The sequence below is a fragment of the Chiloscyllium plagiosum genome, chromosome 3 (genome assembly GCF_004010195.1).
Source record: "Chiloscyllium plagiosum isolate BGI_BamShark_2017 chromosome 3, ASM401019v2, whole genome shotgun sequence".
Classification (NCBI taxonomy): Eukaryota; Metazoa; Chordata; class Chondrichthyes; order Orectolobiformes; family Hemiscylliidae; genus Chiloscyllium; species Chiloscyllium plagiosum.
The window spans coordinates 91201790-91226832 of NC_057712.1; the positions used below are offsets into that span (position 1 = coordinate 91201790).

Genomic DNA, 25043 nt, shown 5'->3' on the forward strand with positions numbered 1-25043 from the left:
ATTTTCATAGTGTACAGGAGTTCATACAATCTTTGAATTTTATGGTTGCTTATAGATCTATAGGAAATTAATTGAAATAAAATTTCAACACAAATACAGAATCTATGTCTTCAAGATGTGGGTGGCACGGTGGCTCAGTGGTTAGCACTGCTGCCTCACAGCACCAGGGTCCCAGGTTTGATTCCAGCCTCGGGTGACTGTCTGTGTGGAGTTTGCACATTCTCCCCGTGTCTGCATGGGTTTCCTCCAGGTACTCCAGTTTCCTCCCACAGTCCAAAGATGTGCGGGTCAGGTGAATTGGCCATGCTAATCCATGCTAAATTGCCCATAGTGCTTAGTCAGAGGGAAATGGGTCTGAGTGGGTTACTCTTCAGAGGGTTGGTGTGTACTGGTTGGGCCGAAGGGCCTGTTTCCACACTGTAGGGAATCGAATAACAACATTTCATAATAAAGTCATTAGTGGGAACACGTAGCTCCTGAAAATTAAAATCCCTTAATTTCAATGTGAGCTCTCACCCATAAAAATTGTTTTGATCCTATTCTAAAGGTGGTCATGGATAGTACATTGTAAATGCAGTCTTTTGTGACATCACTTTCTTGATGTACTGTGTACTTCCTATTCAGCACTGCCAGCTAGTTTTTGATGTATTTGAAACTTTCGAGTCATATTAATCTGGATTTCACTTTTTTAAGAAAATGCTGTTGTACTCTCCGAAAATGGGACTTTATGAATCAGATCAGGGAAGGTCCCACATAATTATTAATATGCAGTACTTTGCTCAGATTTAAAACAAAATGTGGATTTTTAGGTAATTTAAAATAATATAACTAAAAAAAACAAAAACACTACTTGGTAGAGAAATTCAGTACGTCTGGCAGAATCTGGATAGGAAAATACTTAGCATTTCAAGTCCAGCAGTTTTCCTCCAGTTCTAAAGAAGGGTCACTAGACTTCGATTAGATTCCCTACAGTATGGAAACAGGCCCTTCAGCCCAACAAGTCCGCACCAACCCTCTGAAGAGTAACCCATCCAGACCCATTCCTCTACCCTATATTTATCCCTGACTAATGCACCTAACACTATGGGCAATTTAGCATGGCCAATTCACCTGACCTGCAGATCTTTTGGATTGTGGGAGCAAACCCACACAGGCACTAGGAGAATGTGCAAACTCCACACAGACAGTCGCCCGAGGTGGGAATCTAACCCGGGCCCTGCCGCCGTGGGGCAGCAGTGCTAACCACTGAGCTACCATGTCACTCAACTTGAAAAGTTAATTCTGTTTTCTTTCTATAGATGCTGTCAGACTGGCTGAGTTTCTCCAGCATCCACAGTTTTTTGTTTTGTCTTAATGTAACTGAACTTTGTTCTTGTACATTTTTAAGATTTACAACCGTTGTGAAAGTAACAAAATATCAAAACACAGACGGAGACTTGCTGTGGCTGGAGGAGTGGTTCTATCGATTATTGTCTCTCCTGTGTTAGCTGCAGTGACAGTCGGTAAGGTTAAATCTCAGGATCGTAATATTCAGTAGATTCTTCAACTTGTATAAAAATGGCAAATATTGGGAGTTTTTTTTTACTGCCTTTTCAATGAGGGAAAAATACTATGTGAATGTTTTTCTTGTATACTTATAGATACACATGTGTAAAATTTCCTGCCCAGGCTACTGTCCTCCTTATTCAATCACAACTAAGAGCCTTGTAAGGTTTTCCTTATTTTATTTGAAACGTGTGATTAATTTTTGAAGTTACTCCCTTCCAGCAAACTATTTCTCTTTTTGTAATTTTAAGGTATTGGGGTGCCTGTAATGCTTGCCTACGTTTATGGTGTTGTTCCAGTGTCGCTGTGTCGCAGCGATTGGTGTGGAGTTACAACTGGAAACGGAAAAGGAGTGAAGATTGAAATAGATGAAGATGCTGCTTCTGGTAAGTGTAGCGAATGTTTATTTAAGAAAAGTTGCATAGTTAACCTTATTTTAAATACTTCCACGTGCATGTAACTTCTAAGTTTGATAATATGTGTTCAAGTTTCAGAATTATCTGGGAAACTATCACAAATGTAAATCCTCATAATCATCATCATAAGTAACTTGTGTTGCTAGTTACAGAATATTGCTTTGAAAAACAATTGAATTTAAAAGCCATACAGAAGAATGTACTTCATGAGGATGATTTACACCAATTGTACATTTCAAGTTTTACATAAAAGAAATATTTTATGCTTGTCTGGCCCAACAAGAATGATTTGTTTTTCATCTTCTGTCTGCTGCCTTAATTTTTTTCCAATTTTGGATTGCAGAATTTAGAAATTTTGTAGACAAAGTGGAGAACAATTCTTCATTGAACCCCATCTCCTTTCCAAATTGCCTTTCAGAATATAATTTTTGCAATCAGTGTATTTGAGAGTAAAATAAACGAATCCAAACCAGCAGGTAACTTCCACAAGTATGGGGAGAAACTCCCATGGTTTCTGCCTGCCAAAATCATGGTTTGCTTGTGTACTGGGACTTGATCCTTGAATAACTGCTTGTTGGACTACAAGTATCACTTGAAAAGGTCGTGTCCCAGTTCTCATTGTTTCTTGTTTCCTACCTCCCTGTGTATCCCATCTGGCACTCTTCAAATCCGTGTGCCTCAGTATTACCTGCCAGACTCCTCCTGCTTCACAATTTCTGTCAATTGCTTCTGAAAAATGTATTTTCTTTATCCTGAAACTACCTCTTGAACAACAAAATATCCTACCTTTGTAATTGTTGCTAACTCTATAACGGGTGACCTGCTTCAGTTTGTTGTTTGTTAATAAGCATAACCTGCTAGGCAGTATAATGTAGATGAAGTTGGCTTTGGAGAAGATGCATATTTTGTTATCTATGATTGCACAATGACCAAAAGGTAATCATCACCGAAAACACAGCATCATTTTCCACAAGTAAAGTGACTTTGTCTAGTTCTACTTTGCTATCAACTCTTAACTCCACCACTATCTCTGATTTTTAAGTTGCTTTTTAAACGTTCAATAAAGGTTGGACAGAAATTTCTTTCCAACCAAATATTGGAAACACCAAAACCATTGTCTTTGCTGCAAACTCCTTTCCATAACTACTTATTCTAAACCTCTTCTGCCAACTGTCAAGGGCTGAAACAGACAGATAGTGAAAACAACTGCTGTGGAAGCTGAAAATGTTGGAAACATTCAACAGATCTGGCAGTATCTGAGAAGAGAAAAACAGTTAATGCTTGAAGTCTGTGACCATTGATCAGACCTGAAAAAGATTAGAGCTGTAACAGGTTTATTGCAAGTTCAGAGGCAGAGCGAGAGTATGTGAGCAAGCAACACAATAATGAAACATCCCAATGTAGTTTATAGGAGCATTTAAAAAAAAAACAAAGTATGATATATGAAGATTTCGGGTCAGATGGCTGAAAACTTAGTGAGGTAATTATTTAGGAGTATCTTTGAAAGATACAGGGCAGGGAGATGGAGAGATTCAGGAAGGGAGTTTCAGAGCTTGGTCCTAGGCAATTGAAGATATGGCTACCAATAGTGGAGCTACAATAATTGGGAGGTCACAAGAGTCCAAAATTAGAGGAGTACAGACATCCCACAAATACGGCGATGGGGAGTGGTGAGGTCATGGAGGAAATTGAAAATGACCTGAGAATGATAAAAATCAAGACTTTGTTTGACTGACAGCCAGTGTAGACACATGAACACACAGATATTAGGGGCCCAGGACTTGCCACAATTGGGTCAGCTCCACTCAGTCTGCATGTATAACCCTGAACCTCTGGGTAACCTGTCATTTTAACTCTCCACTCCACTCCTACTCAGACCTTTGTGTCCTCAGCCTTCTACGCTGTTTGAGTGAACATCAACAAAAGCTCAAGGTGCAGTATCTCATTTCTCAAGGAGACATTTGTACTGTTTTGCAAAACTCAACATTGTGTTCAGTAATTTCAGATCATAACACCTACCCCTACAATTTTGGTTTTTGTTCATGTTTGTGTTTTATTTAGCTTTGCTTTTAAATGTCAGCTGTTGGAAATGATTGTGCTTTTTCTATTTAAACCTCTTCTGGACCCATCTTTCTTTTCCTGACCTGTTATCATATCTTCCGAAATTTATTTTTCCTGCCTTTCACGCCTATTGCAAATCTTTCTTTTTGTTCTGTATTTCACCCTTTGTTGTCTGACTCCTTGCATAAAATTTATTTATCTCTAAATTTTTCTAGTTATGTTGAAAGGCCAGGGGCATGAAAACGTAAATCTTTTTTCTCTCTTTGCCAAATCTGCTGAGTATTTTGAATATTCCAATTTCAGACTGTTGACAACTTAGTTGCCATATTGCTGAGATAAACTTGTGAATAGGTGTCAAGGCCATTACTTTTTCAGAAAACCCACGCATTTCCACTACTTTATCGTTGCCCAACTCTGCTGTACCTCAGTGGATCTGTAGCTGATACCTTTTATCTATACTTACGGTAAGTTTTCGACTCAGCTATGCTCTGTTTTCTCTATAAATTTGAGGTTACCTGGAATTCTGATATACACTAAGTGTCATTCACCCATCACCACTGCTGTTGTCGATTTTAGTTGGCTTCTGAATAGGCTATGCTTGGTTTAAAAAAAATTATTATTTTTGAATTCTTTCATGGCTTTAGCCCCCACTATCGCTTTAGCACCTTCAGGGCCTGCAACCTTTCAAGATGTCTGCAGTCCTACAACTACATAGTCTCTATTATCGATAGTAGGTTTTGAGGAGCTTCTGAGAAAGGAAGAGGTGGTGGTGTTTTGGAAGGCAGTTCCAGAACTTTGACCTAGACAACTGAGGTGTTTTAAAGACTGCTATAGGATAATAATGCAAGAGACATGGCACTCACTCTTTCCATTGAATTTTATACCCTCATGTGCTCAAAAAGTATTGTAACAAAGAATCATTGAGATTGGAACAATTGGAAGGTATTGAGTCAGGGTGAAGAGGCATCAGATCTTCTGTTAGGCTTTTTATCAGCCTTCACTGAAGACGTTGCTTTATGCCAAATCCTGCTGTTTGATCTATGTGTGGCACAGATGATCTCTGTAAAATTTCAGAGTCACTGGTAACATAGCTTACGGAACTGACCTGTATTTTCCTGCATTTTCTCCTTCAGACTAAGACTGGAACAATGCAATGGTGTAACTGTCTTGAATCACATTATTTCTGTCCAATTTATATTTGACTACTTCATGAATTTTAAAATTTGTCATATGGCGATTACTCTTTTTGTTCTTGTGTCTGGTATCATTTTGTTCTTGTCTGGTCCTGAAGAAGGGCTTATGCCCGAAACGTCGATTCTCCTGCTCCTTGGATGCTGCCTGACCTGCTGCGCTTTTCCAGCAACACATTTTCAGTTCTGGCATCGTTGGCAAACACGTGTTAAAATAGCTTTCTGGTGGGCCTTTTGTTTACTTGAAGGGTAACTTGCACTTTTTTTGTTGTCATGCCCTGAACTTCTTGAATGTTGACATTACATGGTATGATAAAGAGAGCTCATGTTGTAAGTGCCACAATTAGTTAATTTTTTTTAAAATTCATAGTATGTAGGCATTGCCAGCTAGGCCAATGTTTTTCTTCACCATCTCTAATTGCCCTTGAGATCATTACGTTTTCCAATATTAAAATGTTCTATTTCTTCGAAAACATAGCGTGATTGGAACACAGATGAAAATAAGGCTAAGTATCAATGCCTTTACATATTCTGCAGTTAATGAGCCACGACCTCGACTACATAACCACAGCATCAGCGGAAGCAGTGTGCAAGAGGTGACCAGTGGCCTGAGTGCAAGTGGAAGCAATCTAGACAGAGCTGGTGTGAAATTAGAAAATGATCAATCAGCAAGCAATGTAGCGTTGGCAGGAAGCATGCTGAGTGCAGAACAGGATTCTTCAAACAGGTGAATGCATACTAAAGTCACTTAAAATGCTCTTACAAATTGATTTGGGTAAATTGCAACAATCTTAGTCTTTTGTTGAGCCAGAAATCAGAAGTAGCATTTAATAGGTTTATTCTGAACATGAATTGTGTGAATTATTATTAGTCATTACTTTTGTGAATAAGTTGATTTATCAACTGCAAGACTAATTGTTTGAGCTGTTTTATTTGAATAAACTGGACCAGAGCTCTGTCAAAGCTATCCAACCCATTACAATTAGAATCCAAGAACTGACCCCTTACTACTCAAATGATTACAAGGGAAATGGGTTACTTAACTTCTTTTGTATTTGTATTTGTTTTCATTTATTCTTTCATCAGACATGGGTATGACTCTGAAGGCCAGAGTTTATTACCCATCCCAAACTTCCCTTAAAGTTCCCTGGCTTGCCAGGCCAGTTCAGAAAGTGGTTAAGAGTCAACCACATTGTTTTGGGTCTGGAGTCACATGTAGGCCTGACTGGGTGAGAATCACAGATTCCTTCTTAAAAGGGCCATAGTGAACAAGATGGGTTTTACAAAAATTGGCAATAATACAATGGCCACAATTGCAGAGAATAGCTTAAAATTGCAGATTTATTACTTGAATTTAAATTTTGGGATTTGGATCAGTGTCCCCAGCTGATTTACCTGGGCCTGTAGATTATAAGTGCAGCGACATTTCCATCACATCATCAATCTTTCTTTTCTCCTGGGCAACATAAAACAAATGGTAGAAATATGCAGCATGTCCACCAGTTTGTTTTTTTTTGTCTGGAATCAGTACCAAGCCTGACTGTCTACGTTTAATTGCCTTTTCTAAATGCTTATTGACCTGATGTATCAGGTCAGCATTTTCTGTTTTTTCTATATTCTGTTTTAAATATTAAAATTTCCAGCATCTATACATTTTTAATCTTTTGCTCTTAGCTTTTCTGTTAGTATTTATATTTCATGATACAACAATGCATTGTGGTTTTGGAAATTTACGAAATGCTGCTTTTGTTTTAGGGAAGGAAAGAACATAGAAGTCCACGTGGATATTGAGACAGAACCTGGTGGTGCTAAAGACCGCAGTAGCAGTAGCTACTTGTCAGTTCACAGTTTGTCTATGGAGTCACCAAACTGCTCAAGAGAACTATTGTGTGGCACTAGTCCAAATACTGAACGGATTTCCATTCAGACCTGTGTGTGAAAAGAGTTTCAAACTTTTTTTTTAAAATGCAGTAGTTTCTAACCCCCATAAATCAAAGATTAAATTAAACAACTATGCAGAATGCGACATTTCTGAGTTTTACAGCTATAAACGCTGATAACATCTCAACCCATCTAATTACAAGACTGCTGTCATCTGCCTGCATAAATTTTAACCTTCCTTATTTTAAAAGTTTTACTTTTCCTTTAATTAAAATAAATTCTTGACTTTTAATACTGTTTATCTGATTTTTGCCTGAAAGTTTACAGACTTTCCAACCCACAGGATTCCCAGATATTTTGAAGCTTTTGTCCTGCCTGTTGCACTTTGATGTTTACACCACTTTCAGCTGCATTAGAGGTGTCATAGAATGTGATTTCTACTGTTTACCACCATCTCCGCTCTGTTAAAATGTTGATTATTCATCTAACCCAAGTACAATTAAGAACTTAATGTATAAAAAGGTAAGAAACTCTTGTACAAATTTAATCAAAATTATTTTGCACTAAAACAGCAAAGTTGTATAATGAAGCACTTGTTGGCTGATAGTGGATATAGTAATTACTAAAATTGATCAATTATAACTGTCAAAGCCTTAAGCTTTTTTCCCTTTCTTTTCACCATGGTACTTGGGGCATTTCTTTTCTTTGCATTTTTAAAAAATTTAATGGTTTAGTTTTAAAAACAAACAAAGTACCTAGGAGCCATTAAAAATGAAAACCCTATTACATTAGGATTTCAATTTCTACCTCTTCTCCTAACAGAATATTAATGATATCATTGCTACTGGTTTGGATATTAAGGAAGTGGCCAATGGAAAGGGAGAAGTTCTCACTGCTTTGTTTATTTGGCAGATTTATTCAACAATGTGATGACAACTTCAATATGTTAACAAAATTGATTCAATATGGCTAAAAATAATACTTTTGAGTTCAATCTATATGTTTATATTAAATGTAAAACTAAAAACTGAAATTTTGACAGACTTTGTACAGGATTTGACTAAAGATATGCAGTCATGGAATTAAAATCCTGACTATGCTTCAACAGCAATTTATTCAGCTACTGCTACTGCGGTCTTTAAGTTAAAAATAATGGTGTTTATCTGCTCTCCACACACAAACCTTACGTTTCATGCAGGCTCTCCCAATTTTAGGCTGGAATCCATTAGAAACAGCTATTTTTAGTACATTACACACCTGGGATGTTCAGCTTATCTTCCACCAGCATTATAGTGAGCAATTAGCATTGCTCCCACTAAATAAAGGGTGTTCAAAATCAGCCATTTTCTTCACACAGGCACACGTGACTATCATTCATTATTTGCAATTTGCAGTTGCTGAATGTCCTTAGTTTGGGCACTAACCTTAATCCTTGCTTTAGTGGATCAGATGCTTTATGTTTATGTTCATTATGCATTGCCTGAGTTCAGTGATGTAAACTTTTAAGTCTGTTAGTGCTTGGCTCCCTGATGGATCCCTGTTGAGGATTCATTAATAAACAAGATTTTCAATCCTCTTTGAGCCGAGTTTAAAACTCAACTAAATTGAGACAAATGACTATTCCAAATATACTATTTTTCCTGAAATAAACATTGCCCATCTTGCCATCAACAAATGTTCTTGCCTTCTCAAAAAAAAGGAGAAACATTGTCATTACTTTTCAGGAACCCTACTTGATAAAAAAAACAGAGTTTATTGATGTAAAAACTCAGGCTTAAAATTTCAGTAAATTGTTTCAAGGTCTCATTAAAGTACAACATTACTTTAGCTGTAGAAGTAACAAGTGATTTTCTGATTTTCTTCAGGATTGATTGTGTCACCTTCTGATTGTGGCTCAGTGAAAATCCACCAGAAGACACTTTAACTCATGAGCTCAATTTCAAACCATGACAACAGCATGCTGGCTTTTCAATTCTGATACTGTGACGTGAAATTTGTCTTCTGCGTGCAATGAGATAGAGACTAAACACAAACATGCAGTTTCACTACTGTCTGACTCTGGAATTGTATGACCAGTGTAATTTATTTTTGCCTATTTTAATGGCGAACTTGCTGGAAAGTATTGCTATTACATAACCAGGAGTATCTGGGAAATACAGATTCGAAGTTGGCACAGCCTTTCCATAATGTGTCAGATTCGATTTCTCTGTAGGTCCGGAGACCACAAAGTGCCAGGAATGTTTGTTTTGGTATCTGGAGTTCTTAGAGAAACTGAACAGCATCAACTTTAAAAAGACCTAAGTCATTACAAAAATGTATGCTGAATAAATTGAAAGCTTCAAAATGCTCTGCAGAAAACATTAACCTGTAAGAGTTTGGTACAGCATGTTTAGTATCTCAAATGTGCATAATAACAGCAAATAAGTTACTGGGTGTTGTTGAATTAAATGTATCAGCTTTAGCCTTATGTCAGCTCAGAAATGTTATTTATGTGGTTAACTCTGATTCTGGTCCCCTGATGAGCATTGTATGATAATTGGCACATTACAATCTCTGTATTCTAAATTGTAAAACTTTTTGCTGCAGAACATGTTGAGCATGTCTCATTAAAATCAATGACCCGCTGCCATATTGGATTGTGCACTACAGATTGGCTAGTTCCATCTGCAAGAAATTGTTTCAATAACTTTAAAGGAGCATTCCTTCATAAAAAGGGTACTGTGTTCACATTGCTAGTATCACACAAAGAAAGCAGTTCTATACAATTTCCATAGCACTGCTTATTCCAAAAACTATCATTCTAAAAACATGAATAATGAATTACAGTGCTCCGCACACAACGTACGTTGTTTCGTGCACTAACAGCTGAAAACTGCTAGTTTAGTCTGTGAAGATTATCTTTGGACCATTGTGTTACTTCCAAGTTGCAAAGGTGGATCGTAAATCCTGAAAAATGTGTACATTTTAATTGAGGATATCTTGCATTAAATGTAATTTAATACAATTGTTTGATCAGCATTTATAAGTCACTAAGTGAATATTTTGCAATATTTTAAATGTTTTGCAAGTTGTTTGTCAAGGAATGCTCCACATAAAATATATGGTTTGCTTAAACTTAATTCATGCCTATTAAACAGAAACCAAATTTTAATAACATATATAGTCACTATTCATTATAAGTTCTGCTTCATGTGGTAGTAGCATAACCAATAAGATCGTAAGATATAACAGCAAGTAGGCCATTCAGCCAATTGACTCAGTCCTTCCATTCGCTGAGATCAAGTCTCATGTGATAATCTGATAATCCTCAACTTCCCAATGGTCTTTGCATATGTGCACATGTCAATATGGCAGCTGAGACAGTAAAATCACTTACCATTAGACCTGGTATAATAATTGTAAACTGTTCCTTAACATATGTTATGATTATATAAAACTATATAAATTCTCTCGTTTACACACTTCTGAGAGTGGTGGATACAGTCACAAAGGGATTGTGCAGTTACTTCTATTACAGGACACATTATGATACATATAAAGTTTGAAATGGAAATGCCTTTAATATAAACAAGCTTGAGTGAGAAAAATTTTCAGTGCACACTTTTTGCACCTCAAAAAAAAATTGACTTTGTTCTGCTGAGGGCTACAAAAGTAGTATTTTAGTGCTCCGTAGTCTTTAATTGATGAATCTGCAATGAATTCTCTATTTTCCCTAAATTTTCTTTTTGTATCTAAGAGAATAATTCATGCTAAATATCCAGAAGAATGAATTCAGAAGAAAACTTGTTCAGTATTCTATGTGATGCCTCCATTTAGAAACGTGTATAACTGTGCTAATAATTAATGGATTCTCAGCTCTTAACGAGTTGTTTTAAAATCCATTTCTGAAGGATCAATCATCTATTATTGTTGAACTGTGCAAGATTAGAAGTGTGCTCAGTTTCTGTCTTGGTTCAACAAGCCTTCAACTTGTTCCGACATATTGTTCCAGAAGTTTAAGTTGAACTGGAGAAATTTGGTTGAAAATCTAAACAAACTTATTTCTGATCTGAGGATGTTTGATTTTACTAGATATTGTTTAAAGAAAAATGTACCTCCTGAGTTAGTCCTTCTGCTGAAATCATGTGCGCAACCAAACAAATATCATTTATTTACAGTAAATTGATGCTTCACACTCCAGTTTGTTAAATTTCTCTTTCCTTGTCGAGAACATAAATTAAATCTATTTAATAAGATAATGTCTAAGTGTGGATATTAACTTGTTGATTCTAATTTTAAAATATTTTATCTGATTTTTAATTATTTTAGTTGTCATCAACAAATAAGTTTTTTTAAATTGGGAAACACAATTTCCATTCACTTCAAACTGGTCTTTTTCAAGCTTGATAATACATTTTTACGTTTAGAATTCCACTTCAGGTTTTAACTTGAGGGCTGCTTTCACACACTCCATATTCCCTTTGAGAACAGACATGATAGTTGAATGCCCATTGTTAAAGATTTTTTTTTGTTACTTTTTAATCATTAATAAATACCTTGGTTTAAACATTATTACCTGTTTTTCTTAAATTCACCAGATGTGTCAACTCCTCTAACTTGAAAAATTTCAGTTTTTGAGACTTTTGAAAGATTTAACTCTTTGATCCTTGTTTTCCCAGCATGGAAACAGGAGAGACACCTTGTTCCACCATTCAGTCAAATCCTAGCTGCTCTGTACCTCAAATCTATGAACTATATAATATCCTTGGATACCCTTGACTAATAGAAGTCTGTCAATCTGAGTCTTAAATTTCAATTTACTCTGCATTTAGTGACTTACAGGGAAGAAGCTCCAGATTTTCACTATCCTTTGTATGGAAAGGTGCTTTCGTATTTCATTTCTGAATTGTTAGCTCTATTGTAAGATTCTGCCTCCTTGTTCTGAATGCCATCCTACTCAATCTAATTCCTTTGTCATTTTAAATATCCAAAGTAGATTAACCTTTGTCCTTCTAAAATCAATGGAACTCACCTTTGGTCTATAGAATTTTCTCAACTTGCACCAAAAATGAAAACTATTTTAACTGAAGTAAAGACTGGATTATTTTATAATAAAATTGAGTGCAGGATGAGGTGGGGTGGGGCGCATATGTGGGAAGTCTTGGCAATTTTCTGAATGAATAAATTAAAGTAGGCTGAATGATCTACCCTGTCTTTAATTATCTTCTGGAATGATCAGAGCAAAAGTATGAACACATTTAAATCTTAACTTTGATACAAATTACATTTTACCTATCGATCATAAGTCCAAGCTGAACTATCTATTTTGAGTGTACATTGAAGCTCTTCCTCAAGTTTTTAATCTAGAAGTTTATTTGCTTTCTCTAGATATTGTCAACAAAAATTATTTAGAATAATCCTAACCTGCATAAACAAGAAACTTAAACAATGCTTCTTCAGATTTTCTCTGGATACAAGACTTCTTCCCTTCCTTTGACTTTTGTTCCTCCTTAGAAGTTAGGCTTTGAGGAAAATGAGTACTTGTACAGATCTATAAGTGACTTATGTCCTCTATAGCTAAATTTTTTTTGCATTTTTAAACTACATTTTGCAATTGTTTTAATTGCCATGCTAAAACTCTTTAATTTACCAAATGAAGCCCTTAAGTACTGTGCTAAATGTGCTAATAGCGCACGTGCTTCCAAATGCACTAATCTGGTGATGTGCCAGTACTATTGTACAAACTCATATTGCATTGTAGTATCTTTTACCTGAATCTGTCTTGTTGCTTGCATAAATAGTCTTTTAGTTTGCAGTGATGTCTGCATGTTTGTGTTTTTTCTGCACATTACAATGTAATTCCTATTGAATGATTTGCCAACTCATTTTACCAAGTTCTTAAAGCATTTTTTATTTAAAGCTTTTGTATTCTTTCTAAAATATTTTTATATTCATTCATGGGATGCAAGTGTTGCTGGCAAAGCTGGCATTTTTTTCACATCCTTAGTTGTACCTGGGGAAAATAGTTGTGAGCCACCACCTTGGACAGCTGCTGGCCATATGATACCCACAGCGCAAGTAAGTTTCAAGAATTTTGACCGAATAATGGAAAAGGATCAATGATATAGTTAGAAATTGGAATGGTGTGCCTTGAAGGGGAAGTTGCAGGTAATTGTGTTTCCATTTATCTGCTTCCTTTGCTCTTCCAGATGATAGAGGCATGAGTTTGAAAGGTGCTGTTGAAAGAGTCTCAGCAAGTGGCTACAGTACATCTTGTCAACGACTCATACTGCAACTAAGCTGTTGCAATGAGGAAATGAATATTTAAGTTGGTGCATCAGGAATCATGTTGTATCAGTCCAGGTAAATGGAGAGTATCCCATTAAATTCCTCCTTGCGACAGTGAAAAGGCTTTAGGGAATCAAAAGGTGATTAACTATAGAATTCCTAGCCTTTAACGTGATCTTGTCGCTTCAGTAAATTTGCAGCTCGTCTAGTTGGATTTTTGTTCAAAGGTTTGCAAGTATTCTTTCACCGTCTTTCCGAGTTAGGGTTTTTCTACAAATCTAAATCTGTGTAAAAATGACCCCTGAAAAATTAACATCTAATTGCAGTGTATATTTTTTCAATTTTCTTCATTAAAGGAACAAAGACAACACAACAGTAGTAAATGCTTGTATTTTTATTGATGTACAATTGGAAAAGATGAATTAAGAACGTTATTTAATAACTCCAGATTGTATAGTTGGATTCTTTTTCTTACTTCTCCTTAACTTGCAGCATAACACTTCACCATTTAGGCATGCGTTTCAGACTGCTATCATTCAGCACTGGTCTTTGTAAAACAATGTGAAGCTAATGATCAGAAAATATGTGCTTGGGCACACTGGCATACATTATAATCTCAACATTGACTATCAATTTAAATTCAAAAGGACATTTTTGTAAAGGGAGTACAATAGACTTTCAAATTTAAGTACCTGCAGTTGGTCTCCTAGAAGTTTGTTGTCGGTGTAGGTATATACTCGTAAGCTCGAGTTTGTGCCTGTGATGGTATGCTTTGCTCCTTCACTTGTCAGAGTAATATTGATGGAAAGTGGGCTCAGACTGAAGTTTGTTCATGGGGCAAGTTAGAAGGATCAATGTCTCACCATGGTGTCAGCACATCAGAACATGGAGTCTCTTGAATTGTTGTTGCTTAGAACCCCTCCTTTCCAGTCAGACACCAATTGGAATTTAGTCACAGCTGCATGTGACATCATGACAAGCTGTTAACAAAACTTTCCAGTGTGCTTCCCTTTGGTGTTGTACTTAGGCCTTGCCTTGGCACCATCACAAATCTGAATTGACGAAAGAGCATGGAATTATGAAATGAAACAGACCCTCTGTTATAATTAACCCATGACATTTCTCAGTAATTATTGAGACCTAACTGTAAGCTACCTTAAGTGGTGTAGTTATCTCAAATAGCAGTACAAGTATTGTGGATATTATGGACAATGTCTTAATGTGGTTTAGTTGCACATTGTCTATTGTGTAAGCTAGTGAACAGAAATCCAGATTGGCATGAAATAGCCATATGAGTGGAGTTTGACCATTTTGTGTGTTAGCTGGTAAAGTTAAAAGTAGAGGTTACAAATGACTTTTTTTTTAACCATTATATACCCTTTTCTTCCTTGGTTAAATATTAATTATCTGCTCCAATTGTGTTTGTCAGACAGTCCATAAGCGACGAATGCTGTCAAGACAGTCAGTAAAGGATGGTTGAGTTCGAATTAAATCCTTCATGACTGATTGTTGTAAGCAAGTATCCAACAAAAACAATCTTCTTGAATGTTATTGGAGCTTAGATGATCCAGGCAAGTGGGGAGTATTCCATCACATTCCTGACTTATGCTTTGTGGATGGTGGATAGGCTTTGGGAAGTCAGGAGGTGAGTTATCTGCCACAGTATTCCTAACCTCTGACCTGCTCTTGTAGTCATTGTCATTATTTGACAAGTTCAATTGAGTTACTGGTAAAAGTTAACCCCCAGGATGTTGATAGAGGGAGAATTCAGTGAGGATAACGCCAGTGAATGTTATGGGGCAGTAGTTAAAATGTCGTTTACTGGAGATGGTCATTCCCTGCTATTTATGTGGAAAGTATGTTACTTGCCACTTGTCAGCCCAAGATTGGATATTGTGCAGATCTTTGTTGCATTCGAACATGGACTTCTTCAATATCTGAAGAGTTACGTATGGTACTAATCATTGTGCAATCATCAACGAACATCCCCACTTCTAACCTTATCCTGAAGGGAATGTCATTGATGAAGCAGCTGAAGATGGTTGGGCCTAGGATACTACCCTGAGGAACTCTTGCAGAGGAGTTGAGATAACTGACCTCCAACAACCACAGCCATCCTCCTATGCACCAGGTATGACTCCAATCGGTGGAGAGTTTGACACACGATTCGCATCAACTATTCCCATTTGCTAACACGTCAGTCTCTTTCTTTTGATTAAGTTTGCCCTAGAAAATAATTACAAAACGGATACCATGAAGCAGCCATTTATATCACAACAGTCAGAATTTGACACTGCCTTGTACTAGATTTTGTACTGTGGCTGGGTGATCAGGGGAAGGCCACAAATTGAAACAATGATTTTCCTTTTGGGAAAAAAAAATTCACATCAACCAATTTGTTCTGATGTGGTATGCAGTAAAGATGTAATGACATTGTAACTAATACCACCAGTTAGCATCACAGAAGTGGGAGAATGAGGGTTGATTTTTTTTTTCTTCTCCCCAGTCTAATCTGTTTCTAATCTGAGCTGTGCCAAATAGACCGATGGCAACATGCATTTATTTGGGACATGTAAAGTTAATGACCTTGGGCCCTGAAACAAAAGCGCATAGACCATGGGAGGGTTTGGTTGACTAGAGGTCTAGAAAAATGCTATCCACCATCCCCCTTCTAGGGCAGAGGGACACTTCCCTAAGGATGAAGAAATACTAATGACTAACTCAAAATCATAAACATTTTGGCATGGTGGCTCAGTGGTTAGCACTGCTGGCTCACAGCGCCAGGAACCTGGGTCCAATTCCCGCCTTGGGCGACTGTGTGGAGTTTGCACATTCTCCCCGTGTCTGTGTGAGTTTCGTCCAGGTGCTCCAGTTTCCTTCCACAGTCCAAAGATGTGCAGGTTAGGTGAATTGGCCATGCTAAATTGCCCAGAGTGTTAGGCGCATTAGACAGGGGTAAATACAGGGTAGGGGAATGGATCTGGGTGGGTTACTCTTCAGAGTAACTTGTTGGGCTGAAGGGCCTGTTTCCATACTGTAGGTAATCTAATCCAATCTGATAAAGCATCATGTGAATCATTAGACTAATTTTGGAATAAATGAAACATTTCCTAATTCTCAAATGAATAAGTTCCTTAACCTTTGGATTTAGAGGTGCAGACCTTTTTCTAAATTGAGGAGAAAGTGAGGACTGCAGATGCTGGAGATCAGAGCTGAAAATGTGTTGCTGGAAAAGCGCAGCAGGTCAGGCAGCATCCAAGGAGCAGGAGAATCGACGTTTCGGGCATGAGCTCTTCTTCCTGAAGAAGGGCTCATGCCCAAAACTTCGATTCTCCTGCTCCTTGGATGCTGCCTGACCTGCTGCATTTTTCTAAATGGAGAAAGGTATCAGAAATTTGAAGCACAAAGGGACTTGGGAGTTCATGTTCAAGATTCTCTTAAGGTTGAGATACAGATTCAGTTGGCAGTTAGGAAGGCAAATACAGTGTTAACTGGAGGACCAGAATATAAGAGCAGATATGTCCTGCTGAGGCTGTATAGGGCTCTGGTCAGACCGCATTTGGAATATTGTGAGCAGTTCTGGGTTCTGTATCTAAAGAATGATCTGCTGGCATTGGAGGGGGTTCCAGAGAAGGTTTACAAGAATGATCTGGGGATAAAGACCTTGTTATGAGAGGACTCTGGGACTGTACACGATGGAGTTTAGAAGATTGAGGGGTGATCTCATTTGAAACTTACAGAATACTAAGAGGCCTAGATGGAGTGAAAGTGGAGAAGATGCTTCCATAGAACATGACATTAGAACCTGAGAGCATAGCCACGGAGTGAAGGGGTGAACCTTTAGAACTGAGATCAGAAGGAATTTCTCCAGCTCAAGGTTTGTCAATCTTTGAAATCATTGCTGCAGAAGGCTCTGAAGGACAAGTTTATTGAGTGTCTTTAAGACAGACAGGTTTTTTTATTAGTAGGGGGATCAAGAGTTACTAGGAGAAGGCAGGAGAATGGGGATGAAAACCCTATCAGCTGTGATCGAATGGTGGGGCAGACTTGATGATGGGATGAATGACCACCTTCTGTTCCTATATATTGTTGTCTTATGATATAGATAGATAATACTTCAAAGTAACCAGATGAAAGATCTTGTCTGATATTTTGTTTGTTTTTAACATTTAGACTCATAGCTATACTTTCAGCTGCACCTCATATTCCAGTTCAACTAATTAATAAGGTCACTTAATAAAAGTTTGAAATTGAAGTTATTCTCAGTTTCATGATAATCCTTGATTGTCACTAGTGAACCAGATGATATTTTTTAAAACTATATAAAACAAAAAACTATGCTTGCTGGAAATCTGTAATATAGGTAGAAAATCTGACGTAGGGTCATGAACCGCTAACTCTGTACAGATGCTGCCAGACCTTAAAAAAAACTAAGTGTCCTTGAGGGAAGAAAATCTGCCAGCCTTAGTTTGGCTGGCCTGCATTTGACTCCAGACCTGCAATGATGTTGACTCTTAAGTACCCTTTGAAATAGCCTAACAGACCACTCAGTTCCAGACTAATTGGGGATAGGCAATAAATATTGGCCCTACCAGCAACACTCATCCAACATTTTTTAAAATATAAATTAACCAAGACTTCTCTGTTCTTGTCTATATGCTCATTGAAAGGTAGTGGAAAGCTGATATACTTTTTTGAGTTGCTATATCAAGCACAATCCAATAAAATTTAGAAGCAAAGCTAAATTTCAGAAAACATCTAATTTCACCTTGCAAAGGTTTGTTTCCCTGCAATTCATTTTAGCAAGCAAAGTCCTCCAGTCCATCAAAAGTTGTTTGGATGTGACTTCTGTGAAAATTTCTCCCAGTTCTGTCAATTCAGCAGAAGATCTCTGAAATCTGGTTAAGTGGCATTCGGTTCGGAAATTCCAAAGGACATGAGAACTCCTTGGATATTTGCTTCCCATATTTTTATTAGAATCTAATGCCATGAGATCTTCATATGTCTGTGAAACTTTGAGACACTTTGTTCTAATTTAGACACAAAAATATGAACAAATTAGATCAACCATTTCCAAAGAGAGTAAATTTTTAAAATTAAAAACACCTCCCTGAGTCATTGTTCAAAGTTCTATCTTGCCTCGAATTGGCCTGAAGTTCTGCTTAAGAAATTAACTTCTCACCTAATGAGGCTCTACATTCTGGCTTTAAAGGCATTTAACATAATTTGGGTTCACTTGAGATTAATGGAAACCGTGTTATAGGCTATAATGCTTCTCTACGAATGACTCTATACTCTTTGATCAACTGTGAGCATCTGTTAGTGAAACGTTCTTTGACGTTTTGAGAACAAAAATGGAAAACCCTAAAAAGTTATGACAGCTCGGAACATTTTCAGAAAAATGGCTTTAAAAATTTCTTTTAAATATTGAACTCCACAGACAACAAAATATTTGGATTTATTTTACTATCATCAGCACTTCGAAAGCATTTGCAGTGGGTCTCTGGTGCACAGATTGCTGAGTGCTGTGTGCATCGTGAAACTGACACCCACCCATGCATGTCTTGCACCTAACCAGGGTGTGTTTCACACCAGGCATTGTTTACTGTCAATCAGCTTCTTAATCTCATTTATTTTCTTATGTCACCTTACCGTGGTGTGATTCACATCACTTTGACTCCCTGGAAGGGAGAACCAGATTCAATATCAACCTGAACAGGGAATAAATCCTGAAACATGTGCCCCCAAACCCAACACGATCTTCAGCCGAGATAAATACATAAGTATTTTCTGGTGCCATAGAGTCATACAGTACAGAAGAGGTCTTTTGGTCCATCAGGTCTGTACCACCAAAAGTGTCTTTTATAAGGAGTTGATGGCCGAACCGAATACAGCGATTGGATAATTGGAGGTATGTCAGTGACAGAATTGAAGAAGTGCAGATATCCTGGCTAAGGAAAAGGGTTTCTAAACAAGGACAAAAATGTTAACATCAAGGTGTTGCCTAACCAGAAGTCAATGGGCAGCAAGAACAGGGATGAAGGTTGAATGACAGGGAGATTTGGATGATCTTATGTTTATGGAGAATGCAAAATAAGAGGCTTTGGTAGCAATTATGTATCAAGAATTACATTATGCACTTTAAGCTTCACTGATGAAGAGTCATTTAGACTCCATGTTAGCTTGCTTTCTCTGCATGGAAGCTGCCTGACCCACTGTGATCTCCAGTATTTGTTGTTTTCATCAGTTGGCTAAATGGTTGGTTTGTGATGAAGTGATTCAATTCCTGAACCGGCTGAGGTTACCTTAAAGGATTCTGCAACCCACCTTTCCTATTGCCTGAAGTGTGGTGACGCTCAGGTTAAACCACTACCAGTTGTTTCTCTGTAATGGGAGAGTAGTGCTTTGGTCCTGTAAGACAATGATGATTGTACCTTTGCCTTTTTACCATTAGACAGCATATGGAAAGAGAATTATATAATCTGTCTAAATAGCATGTGCAGGCATGCTTCTAACTATTTTAATGTTCTTTCTCAAATTCAGAAGTGTGTTGATACAGACTTGTCCAGAGCCTAGCAAAAGCATGCACAATGGTAGCTGCAGCATGTAAGCTTACATCAGAAAAGGTGAGGACTGGAGATCAGAGTCGAGAGTGTGTTGCTGGGAAAGCAGGTCAGGCAGCATCCGACCAGCAGGAGAATCGACATTTCGGAAACAGCCCTTCATCAGGAATGAGGCTTATGGGCGGGGGGGCTGAGACATAAATGGGGGGGTTGGGGAAGGTAGCTGAGAAAGCGATAGGTGGATGAAGGTGAGGGAGAAGGTGATGGGCCAGAGGGGACAGTGATGGACAGGTCAGGAGGGCGGTGCCAAATTGGAGGCTTGGGACTGGTACAATTATTTTTGGATTAGATTAGATTCCCTACACTGTGGAAATAAGTCCTTCGGTCCACCAACTCCACATTGACCCTCTGAAGAGCAACCCACCCAGACCCATTCCCCTACATTTAACTCCTGCACCTAACACTAAGGCCAGTTTAGCATGGCCAATTCACCTAACCTGCACATCTTTGGACTGTGGGAGGAAACTGGAGCACCCGGAGGAAACCCACGCAGACACGGTGAGAATGTGCAAACTCCACACAGACAGTTGCCCGAGGCAGGAATCGAACCCAGTTCCCTGATGCTGTGAGGCAGCAGTGCTAACCACTGTGCCACCTCTAGGGGGAAAGGGAAATATGGAACCTGTTTATCTCGCATTCTTGCAGGGTCCCAAGACAGAATATGAAGGTTCTTCCTCCAGGCGTCAGGTGGTAACTGTGGCAGCGGAGGAGGCCCAGGACCTGCATGTCCTTGACGGAGTGGGAGGGGGAGTTGAAGTATTCAGCAGTTGAGTTGATGGGTGCGGGTGTCTCAGAGATGTTTTCTGAAACAGTTGCGATCTTGGAAGAAGAAGGCCATTTGGGACTTTGAGATAGAATTGGTAATCCTTTGAACAGATGCGGCAATGGCGGAGGAATTGGGAATAAGGGAGTTTCAGAGAACATCTCCAGGACACCTGCACCCACCAACCACACCGCTCCATGGCTGAACACTTCAACTCCCCTTCCCACTCCAAGGACATGCAGGTCCTGGGCCTCCTCCACTGCCAAACTGTTACCACCTGACTCCTGGAGGAAGAACACCTCATTTTCCGCCTTGGGACCATGCAACCACACAGGATAAATGTGGATTTCAACAGCACCCTCATATCCCCTCCCCCCACATTATCCTACTCCGAAGCCTCCAACTAAATACCACACTCCTAACATGTCCATTACTTCCCCCCCCCCAACCTATCGCCTTCGCCCTCACCTTCATCCACCTATCGCTTTCTCAGCTACCACCCACCCCACCCCTCATCCCCATCCCTCTCCCATTTCTCCCTCAGTCCCCGCCCACAAGCCTCATTACCGATGAAGGGTTTATGCCTGAAATGTCGATTCTCCTAGGATGCTGCCTGACCTGCTGTGCTTTCCCAGCAACACACTCTCAAAGGTTAGATAGGAGGCAGACAATGTTACAGAAGTGGAAGTAGGTGGTCATAATGTTGACATGGTTGTGTTTTTAGGAGCCCATCTCACTTCAAACACAATTCCAATATTACAAACAATCTGGTTCAGCCTCAAATAGTTCCCAAGAAGAAAGCTGGGGGTTGTGGCTCAGGAAGAACGTTTTTCTTTTGTTTTTGGTTTAAATGATTTCAAAATTCCACAAAATTGAGGTTAATTGTGAATCAATTGCAGAAACGATAAGCTTATAAATTTACTGAGATTCTAAACTATTAACATAAGTTTAAAGAAAGAAATTCAGGGGAAATATGCATTCAATGTCATGAAATAGTGAGTAGACATCTAAACTTGCTTCTCCTTCATTGACTCAAACGAATGGGATGTACCTGTGTTGAGTTTAATAAAAATTTGATGTAGTCATGCATCAGGCTAATTGACAACAATCTTGCTTTGCAATTTCCTGCAGAGGAAATGCTTGATCTCAAATCTAGAAAATGCAAGTAACAATTGTTTTTCATACGATCTTTAGAGACTTGGGAAAAGGTTATCTATCCAGTGTGCACAAAAATGCAAGAGGTGAAACTGAAAGAAGAATTTTAACAAAATAATTTTAACCATAGAAAATTAAAATCCTTCGTGATGATCACTGCAATCATAAAGTCATGGAGGAACTGTGTAAGTTTCCTATATTATAATGAAATGTGCAGTAACACTGGTTCAACAGGTGCCTGTCAAATTTCTGTTTAAACTTTTACATAAAATATTCAATGTTCTATTTAACAGTACTTTGAACATTTTAACTTGACAAAATCCATTTATTTGGACAGTTATAAAGAGGCCCAGTTCTGTTTCTGGGAAACCATTCCACTACGAAAGATCTTATTTGTGAAACTTCATTAATAGCATTTTGTGCAGAATTTTGAGTTTTGTGGAAAATAGTTTGTCACGGCTATAGTTTTCCTACATTTTCAATAACTATTAAAATATAGTTTTGTTTTAGTCCATTCATTTATACTACTCCACTCAGTGCAGGAGTAAGAGCTAGTGTAGTCTCAGCAGTCTGCTAAACATAAGGTATGAAAATTCAATTTCTTAGTGAATGTGACATGACTGAAGTAGGAACCAAAAGTTATGATATTTAGAATTGTGTTGATAATTTTATATACACACATTATGTCCATGTACGCACCTTCACCTTGCTATTACTCATTCATCATACTTTTATGTCAAACCTTCCTATTTTTCTTGGCAAGTAGTTTTTCAAACTGATTGGGTAAGGTTCCAGAGGACATGGAGCATGGAACAATACCTCAAAGTTAATCTAGTTGGGTGCAGCCAGCCTGTAAAACTGGACTGAGATGAGTGCATGGGCTTATATTTGGGAGAGGACCTGGAACATGAATTATCTGAAACTTCTGAAAAGTAGAGGCCAGGAGGGTGCCAAGAAAAATGCCAGATTCAATGATCCTTGAGCTTTCACCAGCACAAGGTATGCAAAAGAAACATGCACTTATAATGACCGAGAGACGAAAGCAAACTTAGTGATGCAGCAAGTTCAGGATGTGGTAAAATGAATATCAAGTTTGGAGGCTCCTTATCTAAGCTTGATTAAGCAGTTAGAGGTTGTTGAAGTTGTTTCCAAAGACAACAATTGAGTTATAAAGAGCTAAACAGGATGGTTTGACTTTTGCCAGCAATAAGTTAACTCGACCAGATCTTGATGTTGGAAAGGCAGTCATTAAAATCTAGCAAGTGTCCTGGAGCTAATAACGTTTGGGTGAGGAGAGTGAAGGAAGATTGGCATGTCTTTTTTTTACACATGTAGAAGCAACAGTTATGCTTGTAAATAGAGGATGATCCCTGTATAGCCTTGGGAAATATCAGAATGATGTGCAGCAGTAAAAAATAAAGTTGAGGAAATACGTTAACTTTGTTAGGGGTAGTATAATGGAACTGCCAGAGTTGACCAACAAAAATATAGAGAAAAGCTAATGTTTCTAAAAACAATATGCTTGTTTATAAGACTTCAGAAGAATAAGAAACACAGCAGGCTCAAGGGGTTGAGTGCTGGAAATGTGTTGCTGGAAAAGCGCAGCAGGTCAGGCAGCATCCAGGGAACAGGAGAATCGACGTTCCGGGCACAAGCCCTGAAGAAGGGCTTGTGCCCGGAACGTCGATTCTCCTGTTCCCTGGATGCTGCCTGACCTGCTGCGCTTTTCCAGCAACACATTTCCAGCTCTGATCTCCAGCATCTGCAGACCTCACTTTCTCCTCAAGGGGTTGAGTGGCCTACACTTGTTCCTTGTTTGTATATTCATATGCCTTTATTGAAACATATAAGCATCTTAGGAGGTTTGACAGGGTAGATGTGGGGAGGATACATTCCTTTTTGAGAGTGTCTAGGAACAGAGTGCATAATCTCTGAGTAAGGGGTCACCCATTTGAGACGAAGAAAGGAAATATTTTCTGAGGGTAGTGAAACTGTAGAATTCTGTACCATAGCGGTCTGTTGAGCTGAGTCATTAAAAAATGTGCATCTCAGAATTGAATATTCGTAATTAGTAAGGGAACCAAGGGTCATGGGGGAAAAGACAGGAAAGTGGAATTGAGGATCTTCAGATCAGCCATGATCTCACTGAATGTAAGAGGAATGTTGATGGGCTGAATGGCCTAGTTCCACTCGTACATATTCTGGTTTTCAATCCTTTTGAAGTCAAAAAGTGAAGAAAACTGGACATCACTCTTTTACTCAATACTTGATTTTATTTTCAGGATGCAGCAATTATATCCATTTCTCTCCACCCTTATTGTTTGAGAACACACCTTATATATACTCAAGGTGCTTGACGAATCACTGCCCTTCACTGAGTATCTTTGACCTTAGTGCAATGAGCTCTGAAAGGGCGTATTTAACCCTTTATTCCCTCTTTTAGAGTAGACGAGATTCTGGTTTCTTTCTTTCAAATGTTTATTCGTGTACGTATGGGAAATCTTTGGTACAAACATTTTTTCACAGATAACAAGCTTCCAATCAACAATTTCTACAGATGAGATGGGCTCCTAAACACCCAACTATGTCAACATTAAGAACACCTATTTCCACTTCTGTAACATTGTCTGACTCCTAGGCTGCAGTAACCGTTGTGAATGCTTTTGCTAGGGTCTGAACTAGTCTAGATTAGAGTGGTGCTTAAAAAGCACAACAGGTCAGGCAGCATCCGAGCAGCAGGAAAATCGACATTTTGAGCAGGAGCCCTTCATCAGGAATGAGGCTGGAAGCCTCTGTGGTGGAGAGATAAATGGGAGGGGGTGGGGTTGGGGAGAAGGTAGTTGAGAGTGCAATAAGTGGATGGAGGAAGAGGTAAAGGTGATAGGTCGGAGAGGAGGGTGGAGCCGATAGGTGGGAAAGAAGACTGACAGGTGGGACAAGTGATGAGGTTGGTGCTGAGCTGGAAGTTTGGAACTAGGGTAAGGGGGGGGCGGGAGAAATGAGGCAACTGGTGAAGTCCACATTGATGCCCTGTGGTTGAAGGGTTCTGAGGCGGAAGATGAGGCGTTCTTCCAGCTGTTGGGTGGTGAGGGAGTAGTGGTGGAGTAGGCCCAGGACCTGCATGTCCTCGGCAGAGTGGGAG

At 38.6% G+C, this 25043-nt stretch overlaps 1 protein-coding gene across 3 annotated transcripts in view; it reads left to right on the forward strand.

Annotated features, from left to right (window-relative positions):
• si:ch211-278j3.3 (E3 ubiquitin-protein ligase RNF19A) overlaps positions 1–12991 on the forward strand; it is a 34801-nt gene extending 21810 nt beyond the window's left edge. Inside the window, exons 6-11 of one of the 3 annotated variants that reach the window (XM_043685902.1) lie at positions 1388–1502; positions 1797–1931; positions 5750–5939; positions 6968–7143; positions 7437–7615; positions 8959–12991. In XM_043685902.1, the coding sequence (XP_043541837.1) occupies positions 1388–1502; positions 1797–1931; positions 5750–5939; positions 6968–7143; positions 7437–7438 (618 nt within the window). In that variant the 3' untranslated portion in view covers positions 7439–7615; positions 8959–12991. Of the gene's footprint in view, positions 1–1387; positions 1503–1796; positions 1932–5749; positions 5940–6967; positions 7616–8958 lie in introns of all 3 variants that reach the window. The other 2 variants (XM_043685894.1, XM_043685907.1) reach the window with 2 other exon arrangements.
• Positions 12992–25043: the final 12052 nt, after the last annotated feature.